The 21,876-nt window shown below is 55.0% G+C and overlaps 1 protein-coding gene across 1 annotated transcript in view; it reads left to right on the forward strand.

The window, feature by feature from the left end:
• PKP1 (plakophilin 1) overlaps positions 1-21,876 on the forward strand; it is a 48,328-nt gene that overhangs the window by 23,403 nt on the left and 3,049 nt on the right. Inside the window, exons 3-12 of the mRNA XM_042925947.1 lie at positions 7,944-8,338; positions 11,014-11,158; positions 12,104-12,311; positions 13,089-13,266; positions 14,642-14,756; positions 16,660-16,815; positions 17,673-17,849; positions 19,116-19,269; positions 19,624-19,810; positions 20,414-20,498. Coding sequence (XP_042781881.1) covers positions 7,944-8,338; positions 11,014-11,158; positions 12,104-12,311; positions 13,089-13,266; positions 14,642-14,756; positions 16,660-16,815; positions 17,673-17,849; positions 19,116-19,269; positions 19,624-19,810; positions 20,414-20,498 — 1,800 coding nt within the window. The remainder of the gene's footprint in view (positions 1-7,943; positions 8,339-11,013; positions 11,159-12,103; positions 12,312-13,088; positions 13,267-14,641; positions 14,757-16,659; positions 16,816-17,672; positions 17,850-19,115; positions 19,270-19,623; positions 19,811-20,413; positions 20,499-21,876) is intronic.

The raw sequence follows: 21,876 nt of genomic DNA on the forward strand, positions 1-21,876 counted from the left end.
GTCACACAGCTGAGCAGCTACCCTCCCTAAATGTCTCTAAGCATCGCTCACAATGGGCCAAAAGCTGGGGGCAGGTATTTCCTATGTTTGCAACCCCTGGGGAAGGAGTTTTCTAGGAGCCAGCAACTAGCCAGAGAGGCAGGTAGAGTTTCTGCAGAACACCCCTGAGCTGCAGGGGCTCCTTGCCATTTACACTTCCTTTGTGTCACCAGACTCTGGTGGCAGAGTGGTTGGAGGACAAACACCAGGAGGGAGGTTGGAGACCTGAGTCCGGGTCCCCAGCTTAGTTGTGTGGTCTTAGCCAAGCCTCGAGTTCTGTGAGCTTCCTACATGCTCACAGAGAGCACAAGGATGCGGCCGTCTGCCCTGACATTTCACTGGCAAAGCAGGAGACCAGAACGCTGTCCAACAGGAGTCTCCAACAAGATGCTGAATGGGGAAGCTCTTTCCACACTGTAAAGCACCATGCCTGCTAAGGTGTTTTTACATTATGTTCAAGGAACTTCCAAAGACCCTCCCTCCCTGGGTCCCCTGCCAGCAAAGTGATGTGTGTCCCAGGTAGGCAGGTGTGCATATGGGAGTGTGTGTGCATACATGCACACGGGCTCCCCTTCCAAAGTGGGACACAAGCCCTGGGGGATCCAGCCCCCTTTCAGGTGAAATTCTGTCCCTCCTTTCAGGTGAAATTCTTGACTATCTCATCAGTGGGAGTAGTTTCCTTCCACTGTTGGTGTTTCCGGGGAGCTCTGCTCTGGGCAAAGTAAGCATCTGTCCCTGAGGATGTTCCCACCTCATGGCCTCTGGCCCTCTTCTTATGTCTGGAAGCACCTCCAGGCCCAGTGTATGTATGGGATCATTAAGGGGGCCACCGAGCCTCCCCCCAGTCTTCCCAGCACAGTGTTGGGGGTGGGTGGCTTGGTAGGATCTTCCTGGCCCTCAAGTATGCTCATCCAGGAACTGGTGTATCCTCTGAGATTCCAGGAGTTAGTTCAAGTTCGAACTTTATAAGGCTCCTTCCCAGGATGAACAGTTACTGGGACAATGGAATCAGCCTCTGGGCTCAAAAGGCAGAAGCTGTGACCACAGAACATGGGACTCCTGGAGGGCAGAATAGTCATGCCTCAGACTTGTCCGAGCCCATGTAAGAGAGGTGGCAAGATTCAGGGGTCCCTGGCCCCCGGGCCTGTGAGACCTGTGTCTCAGGTGGTAATCACCTGCCAGGGATTTCCTTTCCCAAATCTAACATGTGAAACTTTAGGTCCTTGCTCCCCAAACCCATCCTGGGAGTTCCAGGAGCTAAAAAAAACAAAAAACAAAAAACAAAAACCACTGCTCAGACGTGAAGGGGGAGAGGCGCCAGAGAAGATTTTCAGAAAATCCGCTTTTTCCCACAGTCGAGCCGTTCAGCCAGGAGCAGGATGCGGAAACGGAGCTGGGTGCTGGAGCTGACACGGTTGTCTGTTCCGACAGCAGATGGTACTGAGGGCCAGATCTCAGCGAGGTGCTGGGGTACACAAGCGTGTTTGGGCGTCCCGCTGCCCAGTAGCACCAGGAGCTGCGGTGGGCCTCCCCTCCCCCCAGCCCGAGACACAGACTTAGAGCATGGAGCCCAAGAGGGCAGGTGCTTTTTTCACCGGAGTGGTGAGCTCCCTGGAGAGAGAGAGCAGCACCATCTTGAAAGACCCACAAGCCACAGCCTGGAGTTTCATAGGATCTTTTCTAGCTGGGCTGCAGTTGTCCAGAAAACTTGCTCTGAATTACCCACATTTCCCACTACTGCCCAGATTGATGCGGGCTCAGAGTTTCCACCTGTTAAAGGTCACAAGGGACACTAACTGTTATTAGCCAGCTCTCTGATGAACTCTGTCCTCATGGGACGGGCGTCAAAACTTTCGTGGGTTGTTTTGTTTTGTTTTGTTTTGTTTTTACACTTAAAAAATTCAGGCAATAGAAGATGGCCAACACGTGACATCAGGCCGTCTCAGATTCCTGTTGTGCCTCCCCTGACTGGGTAGACAGGGAGCTGGTCATCCGTCAGGCTCTGCCCTTCAGTTTGCAAACTGGGGTTCTCTCCTGAGTAGGCACTTCTGGTCTCAGGGTGCTGCGGATGGAATCGTGGAGCAGCTCTTCCCTGCCCTTGAGGACCCCACAACAGGGGCCCGCCCACCACAGCCTCCTCCAAACAGAATGAGTTTGCTCTTTGCCCAGACGTCAGGGTTGCTGAGTGAAAGGGGGTGGGGGGTGCTGCTCTGCTCTCCACGTGCCACACAAAGTCACGTGCCCCAGAAAGGAAGGAAGACCAGCCCGGGGTGGGACCGTCTGCTCCTCACCAGAGAGGGAGCGGAGCCCAGGGGGAGACAGGGACTGGCACTCCTCCTGCTGAAGTCCCACCTTTGGTGACTCAGGCCCAGTGGCTCTCAGTGACTCAAACTGCTGAATAAGCAGCCACCTCTACCCCCTGCACAGGGGGAACTCCCCATGCCCTGGGGCCCTGATTGTCCCCTCCTGGGCAGCCCATGATGGGAGAGGACCTGCGCCTTCCAGACCCCCAGAAAAGTAGAGCAGAGCTGCCACACAGCATGTGAAGGTCCCTCCAGCCACCCTGCGACAGGCCAGCCACGCCAGTACCATTTTATCTCCCGGGAGGACGAAAGAGAGCTATGACATGTCTTCTACACCAGGGCCCTCAAACGGGCACTGACGGGGGGGTAGTAGGTACAAGGGAAGTGGCGAATGGGATCTGCCCTCAAGGCATTTCCAATGAAGGTCTTTCCCAGGAGGGCTTCGCCAAGCCCAAGAGGCACGGAGACCCCATGAAACCGTGTGCATGCGCTCGCTCTCATGAGAAGGGCGTTGGAGATCACGTTGCCGAAGGTGGCCCTGCTGGGCACTCTGCTGGGTGCGTGACTGGGCAGGGAAGAGCAGGGTGCGTCCTGCTGGAGAGCCGGTTCGGCCGGTCCCACCTTGCTAGCAGAAGCGTGGTTTCAAAATGGGCTAATAGCTGGGGACACAGACACTCTTTTCATCTTGGTCTGCCCAGCACATGCCTGGCTCCCAAGGAGTCAGCAGCTTCTGTCTGATCAGCCTGAGCTGGAATAGAACTCTCTAGGCTCAACCCACCAGCTAATATCGCCCAGGTCACAAGGTGAAGGGAAGAATCCTGGACCCCTTCAGCCTGAACCCATGTGGGGCCACCCTCACAGACTGGCTTGCCTCATCTGGAACCTTCCTGCCTTCCTAGCAACTCATTTAGTTGTTGAGGCTCTCCTGCACCCACGGGAGTGTGGGAATTCCAGTACAACAGCCCAAATTTCCATCCCCAGCACAAAGTCCCATGGCAAGTCACAACTCCTCTGGGCACTTGCAGTGAGCCCAGCCCTGTTCTAGGCACAGTAATTTGGGGGAAATGACAGAGACCATTAGCAACTAGAGAAAACACAAGGTCACAGTCAACAGGGTGTGCAGATGACAGTTTGGAGACAAGGCCTTGGAGAAACATAGGATTTGGCTGGAGGGGCAAGGAAGCTATGCAGGATAGAGAAGAGGTTGAGCAGAAGCAGGATGTGGTCAATGTCACCAGACAGTGTAAGGGGGTGTGTTGGGGAGGGGAAGAGGTGACCAAAGAGACAAGGGCCAGGCTGGTGATTTTGTCTTGCAAGAAGCAGAGAGACACTGTGGGCTTGTCAAGCAAGGAAAGCTTTGTCTGAGGAAGGTCAAGTGGATGGCACCACCAAGAAGGCACCAGAACCCCAGGGGCTGGGTTAGGGGCTGGCAAGAGGAGCTAGAATTGTCCGTTTGTGAGCTGAAGCTTGTCAGGGCCACAGTCTGGGCAGTGGGAGTGGAAAGGGAGGAGTCAGAAATGATTCTCAGTTGGAAGGACAAAATGATGCCATCTCTTCTTGAATGGTTAGTCACTCTCATGTCCAATGAGCTTGGGCCAACAGGAGCTCTTTCAGTTCAGGGGCCTTTTTGGACTGAATGGAACTCTCAAGGGAAAGCTGACTATATTCAGTTCTTTGAGACCCTGGATCTTGGGCTCTATTAGTCTAGTCATCTTCTAGGACTCAGTTTCATTGCCTGAAAAATGAAGGGGTTGGCTTCTGAGCACTTCCTGGTTTAAGGGGGAACAGGAAGAGGGGCTGGGGAGCATTCGGCAGGACATAGAATTCCACTCTTCTCCAAGAAGGAAGGGGAGAAGAAAAGAAAGGTGGGTTAGTTACAAGACCTAAGTCATTAGCACAAGGGGGAGCAGAGCAGGGCCTGGCTAGGAGAGGCTCCTTGCTAAGAGCAGCTCTCTCTAGCCCCCTTGGAAGGTGGTTCCACGAGTTGACCTCCCCAGAGCCCCATTGGTCTTCCAGGTGGAGAAGCTTATCTGTCTGGACACAGCCTGGTCTTCCCCCTGGCTGTCCAGCCCAGCCTGTTCTCTGGTTGAGGGTCAGCTCTGCCCCCAGAAAGTCGAGTTACTAGCCACTGGAATGTTCTGATGCATGGACCATCCCACCTGAGGCTGGAGTTTCCCAAGGAAGCATGAGATAACCAGACAAGGAGTGTGTGTGTGTGTGTGTGTGTGTGTGTGTGTGTGTGTGTGTCTCACTGTCCTTTGTATTCAAAGCAGAGGACGCTGCCAGAAGATCGCTATCTGAGTGTGGGGTGTGCCTGGGAGACCCGGCACTGGTAGGGAAGCTCTCCCACCTGCCGTGGGCACATGAGTGCACACTGCCCTCGTATTCCATTCCGGCTGCAGGTGCTTGCTCAGGATCTGAAAGGGTGGGTTTGGAAACGTGTGGGGCATTCTTGCTAGTCACAATGGCTGCAAGGCGTACTGACATTTAGGGCCTGGGGGCCAGAGGCAGCTAAACACCTGTAATACTTGGGACAACCTGCACAATGAAGAATTGTCCTGCCCCAAATGCCGACAGCACCCACGTAAAGAAACACCGCGTCATCCCTACATAAAGTCATACAGGCAGACCACACTCCTTTGTTTTTCTGAAACCTATTGAGGCCTATTCTGTGGCCATTGGGTGAGACTAGCATGGGTTCTAAATACTAGTGGGTACCCCTACCCGGGGCTGGAGCTGGCCTGGGTTCATCCCCCTCATGTGCCAACCTGGTCGCTCCTTTAGGTATGGCTTGGGTGATGTAAACCCTCAACCAGGTCCTACAGGCCACGAGTCTGTGTCTAGTCTGAGCATCAGAGGGATACAGATGGCCCTACTAAACAAACATTTATGTCATGCACTGTCCTAAGCACTTCAGAAACGCTCATTCACTGAGTTCTCCCAACACTGGGTACAATTATGATCCCAGTTTGACAGATGTAAAAAAAACTGAGGCATGGTGGGTTTAAGTAACTTGGCCGAGGCCACGCATCGAGCAATTGACATGGCCAGGACTCGGCCCAGGCCGTGTGGCTCCAGACTCTGTGTTCTTGACCACCGAGTCCCCCTCTGCCCGGTGAGCTAGAGGAATGCACCTGGAGTCCCAAGGTCTCGTCCTGATAGGCAGAAAAGGGAAAGGTCACAGGCCATCTGTGCCCAGAAAACTGGTGATAGCCGGCCTTGTCTGAGCCCAGAGGGGTAAATGCAGACTCCCTGTGGCGCTAGGGCAGAAAAGGGCCTGGCTGAGAGGAAGCTCGGCTCCCACTTGTCAAAGTGATGATGACGGGAGAGTCACCCACAGCTCTTCTCAGCCACCAGCAGAAGCACAGCAGCCAGCAGCCATGATACAAGAGCTGGGGTGGGGCTCCCAGGAATGGGTGACGCCACTGGGATGTAGCTGCGGGGGGCGGGGCAGGAAATTCGGTCCCACGGGGACAGCCCTGCCTTCTCCACCACGCCCGACCCCTGCGGGCACATCCAACCCTACTCCCCGTGGGCAGCCCACCCTCACCAAGACTTGGCAGGGCTGCCCCTCCTCCTTTTCCCAGCCCGGGAGAGCAAAGCCCAAAGCCTCTGTCAGGCTTCATCAGCGTGATCACATTTCTGCTGGGTTTGGTCCAGGATGAGTGTTTGGATTCCTCAGGTATCTGAGATGACGTCCAGGAGTGTCATTTACTGAGAACAAGAGAGTTCCTTGTTGCATTTCCATTTAAGGCTTAGCCTGCCTCCAAGGTGCCATCATCACCTCCCCGCATCCTGGGAGAATGAAGATGAGAGGGGTGTGGCCATTGGCCTAAAGCAGGGGAGGCCTAATTGCATATTTTGCAGGCAAAGTCTACAAGGTGCTACAAAATGCGAGTTCCGAGTTCCCGTCAAAAACGCTCATCACTTCTCTTCCCTCTGCCTGTTATTGTTCATTTATGCCTCCCCGGCACCTGTTGCCTTTGGGGTAGGTTGGTTTGACCCAGTTTGAGGAGGAAAATTGTGCCCACCGGAGTGCCCAGCTGAGCATGTGGGTGGAGCTGATGAGAGCACCGTTGTGAAGGTTAAAAGTTTGTGGCTTGTGACTTTTGTGTTTTTTAATTTAAATATACGAAATTTATTGTCAAATTGGTTTCCATACAACACCCAGTGCTCATCCGAAAAGATGCCCTCTTCAATACCCATCACCTCCCCTCCCCTCCCTCCCACCCCCCGTCTTGTGACTTTTGGATGCCACCCCTTACTGGGACCTCAACCCATGGGTAGCTTCCTGCTGAGAGTCTCCCTGCAGAGACGAAAGGGCACTGGCCAAGAGAAGTCCCCTCCCCAGCCTTGTGTGGCTAGACTTGGTGTGGAGGAGAATAACCCAATTGCCCAACCACCTCTGCCACACACACACACACACACACACACACACACACACTCATGGGGTGGGGCAGGCAGGCTCCGGGCTGCTAGACTTGGCCTTGGCTCATCCCAGCAAAGGTGAGATCCAAGTCAGCACCTGTGTGGAGACATTTTATCAGGCTCGGTGTTATCCTCTAGTCTGAGAACAAGTCAGAGCAGGCAGGCCCACTGGCCTGTGAGCTCCTGGGAAAGTCCCCCTCGAACAGATCTGCTCCGAGCTCATTCCCACCAAACCTTCAGCTTTGCAGGCTCTTCCCAGGGAAGCTGGATCCCTGAGCAAGCTCACACAGAGCCCTGGGGGTCGCTTCATTACCGTAAGTTTTCCTGTTGGATTGAGCCTCTGCCCAGCCTCTCCCCACTGCAAGCCGGACAACGAAGCCCAGGAAGTCCCCTTGCGCCCCACCCTAAGCCCCTGGCCTGCCTCCCTGTGCGCAGGCACTCTTGTAAAAGGTGGCGCAGGAGCAGAAGTATTTTCTCTCTTTGGCCTGTGAGGGGTTCCCCCGGAGGGCCCGTTACCATTTGCTTCTTGCCCTGGCAGAGGGGAGGCAACGTGAAGAGTTCAGCAGAGAAATAACAGTGGAAAACAGCCCTGGCCAGAATAGGAGAGATTTCCCCACCCTGAGTGCAAGTGGCCAAGCAAGGCTGGCTGTGTTGGAAGCTGCGGTGTCTGGGAATGGCACGAGGTGACAGGGCGAGGGTGTAGGGACTGGGCTTCAGTCCAGGGTTGCCCTTCCCTCACTGAGTTCTTCTGTGCCTCTGACTCCCCACCTGGACAAGGCCGTGGAGGGCTGGGTAGGTGGCTACAACCCACTGTAGGACGTACATCTTACATCGCAGCCCAGCACCCACGTGCTGTGTCACAACACGACGCGTGTCTCTACTCCCTGCATTGCACTCGGAGAGCTTACATTCCAGTATATACTAGTCTATTCCATTTTTTTTTAAATGATAGTCACAATCGGCTAAATTGATTTCCCAATCCATAATGGGTTGCAATCTGCCATTTGAAAAGTAATATATCAGATGATGGCTGAGATTCCTTCCACTCCAAACATTCTGGGATTCCACGAACATTATCACAGGGGCGGGGGGCGGACTCCGCCCCATGGCCAGCTGGATCCAGAATCCCCGGTCAGGAACCTTGACTGAGCCTTTCTCCCTTTCTCTGACCAGATCTACAACGGGACCCTCAAGCGGGAGAATGACAACAGACGCTTCAGCTCCTACAGCCAGATGGAGAACTGGGGCCGGCACTACCAACGGGGCAGCTGTAACGCAACGGGCGCCGGCAGCGACATCTGCTTCATGCAGAAAATCAAGGCGAGCCGCAGCGAGCCCGACCTCTACTGTGACCCTCGGGGCACCCTGCGCAAGGGCACACTGAGCAACAAGGGCCAAAAGACCACCCAGAACCGCTATAGCTTCTACAGCACCTGCAGTGGCCAGAAGGCAGTCAAGAAGTGCCCTGTGCGCCCGCCCTCCTGCACCTCCAAGCAGGACCCGGTGTACATCCCGCCCATCTCCTGCAACAAGGACCTGTCCTTCGGTCACTCGAGGGCCAGCTCCAAGTAAGTGCTGCCAGGCTGTGTTGGGGGCCAGGGTGGGGACCAGGTAGGAGAAGGAGTTCGCCTGGCTATACTACACAAGGTTGTTGCTGATGATAGGAAAGACGGCCTCTTGTCCCCAAGGGGCTCGTTGTCCCTGCGGGGGCAGCGGTGGGGAGGGGGGGCGCTTCCTGGCCTCAGGAAGTGTGAAGGGGGAGACAGAACCCAGACATTCAGACAAATGCATTGAGTATATAGGTTCTAAAGGGTCACGGGTTATGAACAGAGGGAGGCTAATTAGAGAAGGTTAGCTAGGCTCATGGTTCTCAAAGTGTATGCCTCCCAACAGCAGCAGCAGCATCACCTGGAACTTGTGAGAAATGCTAATTTTCAGGTTGCACCCAGACCTACGGACTCAGGAACTCAGGGAGAGACCCAGCAGTGTGTGTTTTAACAAGCCCTCCAGGGGACGGGGAATCTGTGATCTTAGCCATGCACATCTCTATCCGTGTTCTGAAAGAGCCAACTAGTGTGCCCTGATGTAGACGATGGGAAAGGGGGCCCTGTTCCACCTTATAGGACAAAAGACGGCCAGGACAAACAGACATAAAAGTTGAGGAACCGGAGCTAGTGCTGAGGAACAGAGTACAACCCTTGTCCCTCAACACTGAAGGCCCGTCACCCAGTGAGAATGAAGGAAACGAAGGCGGGTGTCCCGTCAAGAGCCACGGGCACAGGGGGGCTTGCGGACAGCCACAGTGTCTCCGGGGACACTGAGCCTGCCCTCCAGGGCTCAGAGCCCCATGAACCTCCAAACTGTTCCTTATCACCGCCTAATGATCATTTATTCATTTATTTGACAAACATTCACTAAGCATCTCCTGTGCTGGGGAAGTGTGGTAAGTGTAGGGACACAGCTAGGAACAGAGCAGCCTAGAGCTGTCCCAGAGCTACACAATTAACTGATAAACTGCTTTTCCTAGAGCCCCAGGAGCTTGCATTCTTCACCTCTAGTCCTCATAGCCCCTCTAGGCAGGTGCTAGAATTCCTGAGGAGGAAACAAGGCACAGAGATGCTTGCCCAAGGCTATACAGCTGCTAAAGCATTCCCGCACTCAACCCCACTCACCACTGTTTTAATACTAAGCTGAATCCCGTCGTAGAGGGGGACCTCTCCTAACTACTCAAAGGCCATAAGGTATATTTAGGATGATTCGGAGAAGGACTAAGAAACCCTCTCCCTTGGAGCAGGGAACAGGGCAGTGTCTAGCCCTAGCTTATTGCCCCAAACCAGAGGCCCTGAGAGGTCAAGGTCTAGGTAAGACATGGGAGGGGATGAATGTCAAGCCATTTAGAGATGATGTCTGACTGGCAGATGTGACATTTTCTCAGTGCAGGGCCAGGGTGCTACTGATACAAGACAGGAGAGCTTCACCCCTTGGGCAATTTTTCCAGAAATGGAGTTAGGATGCCACACTAAAACTATGAATTCTTACTGAGCATTTACTGTGGCAAGACTGAGGCTAGTAAAAGTGGGAAGAGGGCTTCCTCTAGAAATGCTGGGGAGATTTCCAGGGGGGTAGGACTGGGTGCCATAGAAGGGGCTGTCCCTGCCCTCAGGAACTTTCCATCTCTGTTGGCAACCAGGGCACAGACAGGTGGAAAGGCAGCCTGAGACTCAACATCACAGAAGCTGGAAGGATTCCTAGGAGAGAGGTTTCCTTGCCCTGGAATGTTCACAGCAGCAGGACCTCAGCAGGTCACATGCACCGTGAGGGGAAGGGAAAGGGGTACACCTGAGCCCTGATGAGGGGTCAGTGAAGAGAAGAGTCAGGTTGGAGCAGACCTTGTTAGGGGCTGGAGAGTGTGCAAGAGGGCTTAGCAGAGAGCCAAGCTATTAGGTTAAAACATGAAATTTTTAGTTTTATGGCTCAAAAAGGTTGGCTATCAACCCTTTCACATGGTTCAACTTAACATGTGCCCTTGGATATTAGTCTAAGCAGTCTCCACTTGAACCTGCCGATGGGAACAGCACAGTGAACCACATTTTAGGACTGTGAGTATGGAAAAGGAGAGTCAAATTTTGGACGAGGGAGCTTGGAGAAGAGAGCCAGTTGTGAGGGTCTCTTGCTGTAGTCCCAGTGAGAGTGGTCATGGTCAGAAGGAAGGCAGTGACCGTGAGGTTGGGAAGAAGAAGCAGGTATGAGGATTTTTGTAAGAAGAATTAGCTGGACTTTGGAACAAAGGAAGTGAGGGCAGATGGCTGCATTGATGGATGGATGGATGAATGGATGGATAGAGACAGGAGGGAAGGAAGATGGATGGATGGATGGATGGACAGTTGGACAGGCTCACAGCCATTCTCTTCCATTTTCCCAATACCAGGCACAAACAAGAAAGATGGCAGAGGGGTGGGGAGCTTCCTCTTGGGAATAGGGCAGAGTTTTGTCTTGGTGCAGAGGTAATTTACCTGTTTGGATATTGACCCATGACCTGGACTTCATCACAGTGTTTGCCATGGATGAGCCTTTTCCCTCCTCTGGAAGAGCTGTTCCACAGGAATGTTCTCCAAGTGGGCCTAGGGCTGCCTTGTTCTGGCTTTCCAGATTGCAGATGAGGCTGTGGCAGCTTGGGCATACAAGGGGAAATTCTCCCAGCCTACCCGGTAACCCCTCCCCCACCACTGCCCATTGCCCACAGGATCTGCAGTGAGGATATTGAGTGCAGTGGGCTGACCATCCCCAAGGCCGTGCAGTACCTGAGCTCCCAGGATGAGAAGTACCAGGCCATCGGGGCCTATTACATCCAGCACACCTGCTTCCAGGATGAATCGGCCAAGCAGCAGGTAACTGACTACACACCTTCCTCCCCTATAGACCTGGGCAGGGACTGGGTGTGTCAGCCTGACCCCATTTAGACATGGGTGGGGACATCTGCACTTGCTCCTTCTCACCCTGCCCAGCTGCCTTGGGTGAGCAGTGTGCTTGGCACTGCCTGAGATCACAGCTGGGCATCTTAACCCTCCAGGTGAGTGGACATTAGTCAGGTATTTCCTCCACTGATCGTGAAAGAGACAGCTGTGAGTTCAACAGAAATCCCCTTTCTCAAATTCCACTAAAGAGTATGACTACTTTCCACCCTTCAACTCCCTCCCCCCGCTTCCCTCTATCTGTCTCTCTGTCTCTCTGTCTCTGTCTCTTTGCCTCTCTGTCTCCATCTCTCTCTCTCCCTTTCCAGAGCTTGATCCTCTCTCTCCCCAGGCATGTGTGTTGGAAACTGGGGCTTGGTCATGCCCCCCCGAGCTTGGCTGGCAGGAAGGATGCTTATAGGGTTCCGCAGCTCAGCCCCAGGGAACAGTGCCTGAAATGTGTTTCCTAGAGATTCTGGATCCATCCGAATCAGAGTTCCTGTCACAGGAGAAAGTTCCCATGGGAGGGTCTCCTTTATGTCTGTCCTGCTTTAGGACTTTTGAAGTATATTTATAACCATGTCCTCTTGTCCTCACCACCGTATTTCAGAGGAGAAAAGTGAGGCTCAGAACAGAGGACTGCCTTGCTGAGGGTCTCCTGCCGAGGATGTGAGGGCGCTGGCATTGGAATCCATCTTGGTTTCTGGTCTGATTACATCTTGGTTTTCTGAGCACTATTACTCCACACTGGTTTTTTTTGGCTGGCTGGAATATTTCTGAGCTGACAGTAGACTTTGGGGTCTGAGAAAAATCACTTCGAGTAGTGTCATCAGATCAGCCTCACCTCCTTGACTGGCCCATGTGGCACCTGTATGTCAACAGGTCTATCAGTTGGGAGGCATCTGCAAGCTGGTGGACCTCCTCCGGAGCCCCAACCAGAACGTCCAGCAGGCTGCGGCTGGGGCTCTGCGTAACCTGGTGTTCCGGAGCATCACCAACAAGCTGGAGACCCGGAGGCAGAATGGGATCCGAGAGGCTGTCAACCTCCTGAGGAGAACCGGGAGCACTGAGATCCAGAAACAACTGACTGGTAGGGATACCCAGCCGTGGAGAGCTAGGGTTGGGGGTGGGTGGTGTATAGGGCATTCCCTCCAGTCTGGGCCCAAGCACAGGTGCACATTTGACCTCCGGCTAATGTCTCGGGAGCCCCACGGTACTGACTGTGGCCAGGTTAGTGGCGTCCACATGGTGCCTACCCACGAGGTGTCAACCTTGTTGAAGATAGAAGGCAAGGGGTAGAAGGCTGGTGTCCAGGCAGGATCCATATTCAACAGACCCTGGGATTTCCAGATGAAGAGGAGGACGTGAAGTTGGAACTTCAGGTCTTAAGCGCCCTCTTGTGTCCAAACAATATGCTAAGCACTCAGGCCTGGGGCGCAAGGGTTAGAAGGAACTAGGAAGCCCTCAGACTGGACTGGGAGATGAGACCACGTACAGAGTAACCGTGATAAGTGTTTCTGGAATGACCTTCAGGTGGAAAATAGAGAACATTAGAAGACTCTAGCGCTAACATTTATATTAGAAACTACTGATCAATCAAACGTTTCTGGATGACCTTGCACATTCATAATTTTGACCTCAATAAAGAACTCTAGATGCTCCCTGCCCTCAGAGAACCTGAAGTCTTGTTGAGACATTGGAAAATGAGCTCAGGAAATAATCAGACACTAGATTTGATAGACCAGGCCTACTTGGAAGACGATGTTTCAGTAGGGCTCCCTTGCCAGAGCAGGCTGGGGGTGGCACCTCGGCACCTGGGGTCTTCCTGAGCCTGCCATGTGTTGAGTTGACCATCCCCAACCTCCAGGGCTGCTCTGGAACCTGTCTTCCACTGATGAGCTGAAGGTGGAACTCATCGCCGACGCCCTGCCTGTGCTGGCTGACCGGGTCATCATTCCCTTCTCCGGCTGGTGTGATGGCAACAGCAACATGACCCGGGAAATAGTGGACCCTGAGGTCTTCTTCAATGCCACAGGCTGCTTAAGGTGAGAGAAGAGCGTGCCCCTGGGGTCCTTTTGCCCCGGCCCTGGGTCTTTCTCCAGGCAGCCCCATCTCGGCCAGCCTAGGGCAGGGGACGTAAAATGCAGTCTGGCACTGGTCTTCATGGGCAGACTCCAAGAAATGGGACTCCAGCATCCCTAACTTCCCTGGATCTGGATAAGGCTCAGGACTCCATGACCTCCTGTAAGGGACCTCAGCAGACTTAGTTAGAAATCTAAGAGTAGAAATGCCACATCTGGATATCCAAACTGGCTCAACCATTCCCCCCTCTCCCGCCCCCCAAAAATGCATTTCTTGTACTCTCTTGAAGAGTGTTCTTTTGGACAAAAGTCTGCTGATTGGCTCCTAAATGAGTCACTTCCCAGCTGTGGTGCTAAGACCAACGGCCATATTCATTGGCATAAAGGTGGCACTGCTCTTTCCAGAGTCTCCTGAGTCTCACACCAGGGTGAGGCAAGGCCCCTGGGGGCTGTTGGAGGAGGGACCCTGGTGTGCTCATTCCAGAGGAGAGGTTTACAAGTGGGGTCATGGGTGCTAGGGTAGAGGTGGAACAGTGAAACAGATCCCCGTTAGGGTCACACCTTGCTCTGATGGGGTTCATCTTTCCCAACTCCTAGGAGCCCCGGAATGAGGGATGCAGTTGGGGGTGCTTCTGTGTTCTCAGCTTATGCTCCTCCCTGTCAGCCTCCATTAGTGGCCTCCAGTGAGCCAAGTCAGGGTATTAAGGACCTCAAGGGGCTGCAAGGCTATTAATAGCAACAGCAGCCACAGCCCGCCTGCACAGGAAAATGGGCCCAGACTGCTTGCAAAGGAGCTCACTGCTGAGGCAGAACACAGCTTCCTTGTGGAGGGGGCATCTGGCCCCCAGCGGAGCACCCCTGGGCTTCTTTCCCAGATCCAGCCCTTGGCCCCAGCACCCTACAGAGCTTCTCCTCCTCCACAGAAATAAACTGGGCAGGTAGAAGCTTCCAGCCCCTGTTCAACAGGTGCCCAGTAGTGGTAGGGAGCGTGCCTCGACCTGCCAGCTGCACTAGAGCCGTGGACAGTCATGAAAGTCACAGGCCTGGAGCCCAGGGGGGCAGAAAGAAGGGTGAAAAGAACTGAGTTCAAGGAGACCCCATCCAACCTCAACCAGGACCGGGCAGAATCCGCTGAATGGTTTTTCTTTCTTTCCTTCGTCCTTGTTTTTTTTGTTTTTTTGCCTTGTTCTCCTCCTACCACACCTCCAAACTCATCCCCATCTCCTCTGCCCCTACTTCCCCCACCTGCTCTCTCCCCCGCGTGCCCTCCAACCACACTCTTCTCTACCCGCTTCCCTCCTCCCCTGCATCCTCACAGCCTCTCTGTTCTCTCCCTCAGGAACCTGAGCTCTGCCGATGCGGGCCGCCAGACCATGCGAAACTACACGGGGCTCATTGATTCCCTTATGGCCTATGTCCAGAACTGCGTGGCCGCCAGCCGCTGTGATGACAAGGTGAGCGTCCCACCCCGCTCTGGCCCCGGCCCCCCAGTCCTCCTCTCTGTCTGGAGCCCAGGACCTCCCCAGGATCAGTGAGGGCAGCTCCTTGGCCTCCAGGTCCTGACATTTTTCTTTCCCAGGCTCCACGAGGCAGGTCTGCACTTGAGGGGGCCCTGAAGGCATGGTCTGGTGACAGGACAGAAGGCCAGTGAAGGGGATGGCTGGATGCAGAGAGCTCTGCTGGCCTGGGGCAGTGTTACAGGGGCAGAATCCCCTCTTCCTCGCTTACAGGCTTTGTGAATGCAGACGCTTCCACGATGTCTGTTTCCCGGTTTGCACTGTGCTCATTCAGAGATAATCACAATCATATCTATGTCATGGGCTGGTTGAAAGGCTCAATTAGTTAATAAGCAAAGCATGAAGAGGGCCGGACACAGAGGGAGCTCTCCGTGAGCATCTGCCCCCGCTGGCATTGGCAGTGCTGAGCCCTGCCTGCAGCCTTAAGGATCCCCACTGATGCCCCCAGGGATCCTTCCTGCACCAAGGCTCCTTCTACCACAGTTTCGCACCACCTGCCAAAGAGACCATTGGCAAAGCCACCCTCTTGTCCCCTCTGGACATTTGGACACACTAGCACAAACACACAGAAAGGAAAAATCACAGAAGAAAGAGAAACTGAAGGCTGAGATATTTCTACCACGGCAGGACAGACACTCAGGAGAATAGTGAGTTCCCAGAGTCCCTAGATGACCAGGGGACTGTCTGGGCATACGGCCACTGGGTCTTGCACACAGTTTCCTTGTGGAGAGATTTTGTCTCCTGCTCATCCACTGGAAGTGACAACAGGGCCTCAGGAGAGAGAGAGAGAGAGAGAGAGAGAGAGAGAGACAGTCACTCGAATGCTCAGCCAGGTCCCAGTGGACATCATGTTTTTCAACTCTGGATGCAACATCCCCTCTACCTGTGGAACCCAGACCGTGCAAGTCTGATTCCCTCAAACCCTAGCAGGGCCGAACATCGTTAGGAAAGTAAGTCTGCTGGCTCAAAGCCTAGCCTGTCCACTGAGGACAGATGGCAAAGACCTAGGAGCAGCTGCCATTGCAAAGTACTGGGTCCCAGGTCCCACTGCTCGTGTAGATTTGGGATGGGTCAGCACCTTTGGTATTGGAAGCTGAGGACTAGCCATGAAAGGAGGGAATAACAGGGACATGAGGACTCAATGGCTTTTGAACCTAAATATGTCAAGGCTGCTCCTGTCTGTGCCAGGACAGAGGGTATGTTCTTTAATAGCCCAATCTGACCATTGACACAATGGCTGTAGCAAGAGAAACAGTAGCCACTGTCGGGGCACCTGTGTGGCTCAGTCCATTAAGCATCTGAGTCTTGATTTCGGCTCAGGTCATGATCTCATGGTTTAGGAGATAGAGCCCCGCATCAAGCTCTGCGCTAACAGCATGGAGCCTGCTTGAGATTCTCTCTCTCTCTCTCTCTCTCTCTGCCCCAGTTGCTCTCTCTCTCTCTCAAAATAAATAAACTAAAGAAAAGAAATAGAAGCCACTGTCTGTTGTGTCCTACCATGTGCTAGACCCCATGATAGGCACTTCCATGTATAATCTTCCCAATAGCCCGATGAAGTAGGCGATGTCAGTCCCATTTTACCACTGAGGAAACCGGCCCAGAAGTTGAGGAAAGCCATGACGTTTCACACAGCTAGGAAAAGACAGAACTGGATTCAAATCCAGATTCTGGGGAGTGTTACTGGGAGCTTTTTTCGGACTGCGGTGGGTGGCTGTGTTCCTCTCTCCTGGGGCAGCCTAAGGTGCCTGCCTCTCTCCCATTAGTTAGGGCAGGGAGTGAGCCCAGGACGCCATCAGGGAAGGGCACAGGCTTAGGGGCTCTGCTTCTGCTTGGCCCCTAGTCTGTGGAGAACTGCATGTGTATCCTGCACAACCTCTCCTACCGCCTGGACGCCGAGGTGCCCACCCGCTACCGCCAGCTGGAGTACAACGCCCGCAATGCCTACACGGAGAAGTCCTCTACCGGCTGCTTCAGCAACAAGAGCGATAAGATGATGGTGAGCACAGTCGGTTCACAGAACCAGGGCCTGCTGCCCGCCAAGCACCCCGCTGGGCTCAGCTGCCTGGCCCACCCCTTCCTCCCTGCCCCCGTCCCCCCGAAGCCTGAAACCAGCCGTAGGAGACAAGCCCATGCCAGAGCCTTGGCCTTAGGATTGTGCTGCACCCTGGGAGCTGAGTAGAGGGCATTCTGTCTTGCATGCAGATGGGATCTGTGTTCTTGACGGTGGGAGCTCAGACCACCCCGAGCTCAGAAGCTCCGGTCCTCTGTTTTCACAGCTCATTCTCACTTCCCATGTAATTGGTAAACCCTGCCTCATCTTCTCCATTACTGTGGAAGGTTCGGGGGCAGCCAGGACTCTAAGCCCTCTCTGGCCTGGTTCCCACCAACCTCCAAGTCCCCCAGGTGCCACCAGAAGCAGAAGGGTGCTCTGGAGGGAGGGTCAGGCTCCCCACACTGGGCACGACTGTGGCTGCTGGGCCCCTGGACCACCCCTGTTTGACCCAGGGTGGGTCAGCCTTGGAGTCTGACTCTGGGAGGAGAGGAAGCATCCTGGTGTGAGACCCCAAAGCAGCCCGACGCAGCTGGAAGGTTTGGGCAGAGGCTGGCCTGCAGCACACTTCCTGCGATCTGTAGATTGTTCTCTGCCTCCCTCAGAGCCAGCCCGCAGGACCATGGCCCCTTGCCTTACTCATTCTGCGGAGCTGCTGCCGCCGTGAGGAAAGGGGCACCGGGGCAGGTGCTTCCTAGGCCCCTTCCCTCAGGAACCAGGCCCCTAGAGTTGGGGGAGGGCACACAGAATGCTGGGCTCTCTCCCTTCACAAGGCTCCCTGCTGACCTGTCCTGTGTCCTCAGAACAACAACTACGACTGCCCCCTTCCGGAGGAAGAGACCAATCCCAAGGGCAGCAGCTGGTTGTACCACTCGGATGCTATCCGCACCTACCTGAACCTCATGGGCAAGAGCAAGAAAGACGCCACCTTGGAGGCCTGCGCTGGTGCCCTGCAGAACTTGACCGCCAGCAAGGGGCTGGTGAGGAGCGGTGTCCTCCCTTGCACCCACCCCCATCCCCAACCCCATTTCTCCAACTTCTGCCCCCTTCCCTGCTCTCCCACAGGCGTGTGCACTGAGTCGTGCCAAACACATATGGCCCTCAGAGCTTGACTCTACAGACGCAAACAGAGGGAATGTCATATGCTAGGCTCCAGCCAGGCCTCTGGGGAAACGATGAGGCAGTAGAAATGGCCCGGCCCTCTGGGAACTCCCAGGCGGTGCCCAGCAGGTGAATCCACTCCCGTTGGATTCTGTCTGTGCCCACAGAGTCCCCTTTGCCTCATGATTCCTGGCTCGGTGTTGGCCCCTGCCTGGGGTGGGGGACAGGGATGAAGGGTACGTTTGTGGTAGGAGAAGTATCCTGTGTGTTGAACTGACAGAGGGAAAAATAGATGGTTTGGGGGTGGGCAGATCTAAAGGAAGACGATGCAGAATCAGTAGAGATTTTGAGGCCACATAGAGTTAGGAGGACATGATGGAATGACATTGAGCCTTAGGAGGCCTGTAGCAGCCAACAAGTATTTAGATGGGGAGACAGTCAACAATCACTCATCTCTACTGAGGACAAAAGAGAATCAGGTGAAAGCAGGACCGGGGCGAATTGAGGTCTATGAGAAGATGGGGCTGGGGGTCTTCAAGAACTCCAAACCAGCCTGGGACCAGATTACAGACGGGCTGGCCTTGTGGCTAGAGGCACAGATGAGCTGACCCACCTCCAGGGGGCCCTGGATTGTACCTCCATGTGGGCACAGACCCTCTCTTCTCCCTTTTTGCCCTGGGAGAGTACTCGACAAATATGTATGGAATTCTACGGAGGTATGGAAGTTGGAAGGTGGTCAGCGCCTCGGTAATTGACAAATATCATTGACCGTGTGCTTTTGGGTGAGCAGATACTGCTGGGAAATGTGGGCGTGGTGGGGGGACAGAGCTGAGACAGTTTTGTTAGACTGGGAGTCGAGTCAGGGCCTCCATGAGCCAGGGGTCTGAGACTTCCCTCTCATCACCCATCCTGGCTCAGGCTGAGCTGGGAGAAGAGAGCAAGGTCAGGAAAGATGGTGGCGCATTTTTGCCTGGGTGCTCTGTAGTTGCCAGTGTGTGAGCAAATTGGTGTCCCTCTTTGCCTGTGCTTCTAACAAGAGAGGGAAAAGGTTCCAGGGTTTTTTTGTTTGGGATTACATGGCCCTCTTCCACCATGGTGCCTGGGAAACCACAGGCTAGGTCCTCACCCCCGTCCTTCTTTCTCAGATGTCCAGTGGTATGAGCCAGTTGATTGGGCTCAAGGAAAAGGGCTTGCCCCAGATTGCTCGCCTCCTGCAATCTGGCAACTCCGATGTGGTGCGGTCTGGAGCCTCCCTCCTGAGCAACATGTCCCGCCACCCTGTGCTGCACAGAGTGATGGGTAAGTGCCCACCACAGCGTCAGACCACCCCTCTCCCCCCACCCTCCAGCTAGGACTCGGCAGAGCCCTCACTTTCCAGAGACTGCTGGAAGGTCACCCTCTGAACTTTCCCTAGAGTGAGCGTTCCAAGAGGGGAAGCTGGCCCAAGCGAGGCTTGGAGGTAGGAAAGGGCAGGGGTGCAGAGATCCTATCCGGGTCCTCAGCCCTGAGTTGGAGCTAGAATGGAGCCTTCAAGGGCCACCTTGCTAGAAACCTGGCTGAAGTCAGCACAGGACTGTGGTCCCAGAGGGAGCCCCTCAGCCCCTCTCTCCTCCGGTCATCTGACCCCGCGCCCTCCACTCCTCTCTCTCTCAGGGAACCAAGTATTCCCAGAGGTGACCAGGCTCCTCACCAGTCACACTGGGAACACCAGCAACTCGGAAGACATCCTGTCTTCAGCCTGCTACACTGTGAGGAACCTGATGGCCTCCCAGCCGCAGATGGCCAAGCAGTACTTCTCCAGCAGCATGGTCAACAACATCATCAACCTGTGCCGCAGCAGGTGGGTGGGGAGGGCAATGGTCTCCACCCCCCACACACTGCAAAGCAGGCAGCCCCACAACCCTCTGAGAAGGCGCAGATGTGCAGCGAGAGCAGGACCCAGCGCAGGGCGGGAACCTGGGCAGGGGAGGCTTGAATGCAGAAAAGTTCCAGAAGCCAAGAGCGCTGTGGAGCTGAGCCCAGCTGCCAGGCCTCGGGGCTGCACAAAGGGGACAGGGGCAGCGCATTCTCAGCTGGGGGTCACCAGGGGACGCAGAGTCCTTAGAGGACCAACAGGAGGCATGGAGGCACAGACCCCGCCATGTGGGAACTGTATTCTGCCCCCATGGGGCTTTCTCCTCCCAGGACAAGGGCTGGGGAACCAGAATGGGAGAGAACTTCCCCCCACAGCCCCCGAGGAGAATCCCAGGCTACTTCTAAGTGGGCAGGGCTGCCAGGTTGTGCCCACTGTGCGGCGGGACCAGCCCAACAAGGCTCTTTTCTCATGCACCCCTGGGGCCTCCCCACATCACTAAGACCTGGAGGTGAGGGTGGGAGGGAGGAGGGTGATCATTCTCATGTCTCCCCGAGTCTCATCCCACAAATGAACTTCCTGCCTGCCCAGCACCTCGCCCAAGGCCGCAGAAGCTGCCCGCCTCCTCCTGTCTGACATGTGGTCCAGCAAGGAGCTGCAGGGTGTCCTCAGACAGGTAAGGGCCCGCCCTGTCACCCCCTGCCAGTGAGGCTATCTTGCAGCTCCCCTTGCAGCGCTGAGGGCCAAGAAGAGAAGCAGAATGGCCCGCCCTGCCCAGTGGACGTGACTGAGGCGCACTGCAGACAGACGGACGGACGGAGTAGAGACAAATGTGCATGACAGTGAAAGTGATCACACTCTGAACAAATCTCTAGACTCGGACTCGGGGGAGGTGCTGAGTGCACGGAGGGGAGAGGAAATCAAGGAAATGTGTGAGATGCCTGGGGCAGGATCTTCTAGGAGCAAACTGAAAAGCAGGAATTCACTTGAGGGCGTGATGTGCGCTGTGGCTGGAAAGGAAGGTTTGGGCTACAGTACAGGCCCCTCTAATTTCTTTGAGAGTTTGCCCTTGGCAGAGGGGAGCCACTAGGGGTTTTGAGTGATTAAAGCAACACTTGGCAGCCTCCCTCCTCCCCAGGGGCGGGGCAGAGGGGACTGAGAGATGCTGGGGCGGCTGTATTTGTCCAGTGGTGACCCTGGCTCCTCCCTGTCCTCGACACCTCCCAACCTCATCAAACACAAAGTCCTACCTGGGGTCTTATTTTACCGAAATCTCTTCACACTGACCTTTCCCGCTCCTGCGGCTGCCATGCTTTAGACCCAGATGTAGACAGCGGTGAGGCCGGAAAAAGGACAGAGACGGAATGGTCAGGCTGACCACGCTCGAGTTGTAGCCTGGAGACACTGTGGCCGCGTTAACACAAACAGATCGGTTGGGGAGAGGCCAAGTAAGCTTTCCGAGGACAGCGAGGGCAGTCCTGATTTGAAGAGGTCGAGTCTGAAGGAATTGGATTGGGTTGCAGGTGGGGGACCCAAGGAGCGAGGCCAGGCTGCCACACAGATGGGAGCGTTGTGCAAGACCATCACAGGGCACAGGTGTGGGGAGGAGTCTTGGAAAATAAGGGCAGAAGCAAGGGGAAGGCGCTGACTTGGGGGCCGAGGAGTGCGAAGGGCCAGGGAGCCAGGAGGAGCAGCGCAAGGTGGCCAGGAGGGGCCAAAGCCCGAGTGGGAGGGGAGAGCACGGGAGAGGGTAGGCAGCGGTTCCCAGGGCCACAGAGGCGCCAGGGAGGACCCTGGATGTGGTGACCCAGGAGTCCCAGGGCACCTCTAAGAGCACTTCCGGCAAAGCCAGGGGAGACGGGCTGGGGAGGGACGGAGTGGGGCAGAGAGGAGAACTGCTCCCCTCAGTTTGGCCCAGAAAGGAGGGAGACCGAGGGAGGGGTAAAAAGGTCTCTGTTTAATGACAGAGGGGACCCGAGTATCTCTGTCATGAGATGAGGAGTTGGCGGCAGAGCAGGGGACAGTGAGGGGGTGGGAGGCTGAGGAAGACTGTG

The sequence above is a fragment of the Panthera leo genome, chromosome F3, assembly GCF_018350215.1.
Source record: "Panthera leo isolate Ple1 chromosome F3, P.leo_Ple1_pat1.1, whole genome shotgun sequence".
In the NCBI taxonomy this organism is placed as follows: domain Eukaryota; kingdom Metazoa; phylum Chordata; class Mammalia; order Carnivora; family Felidae; genus Panthera; species Panthera leo.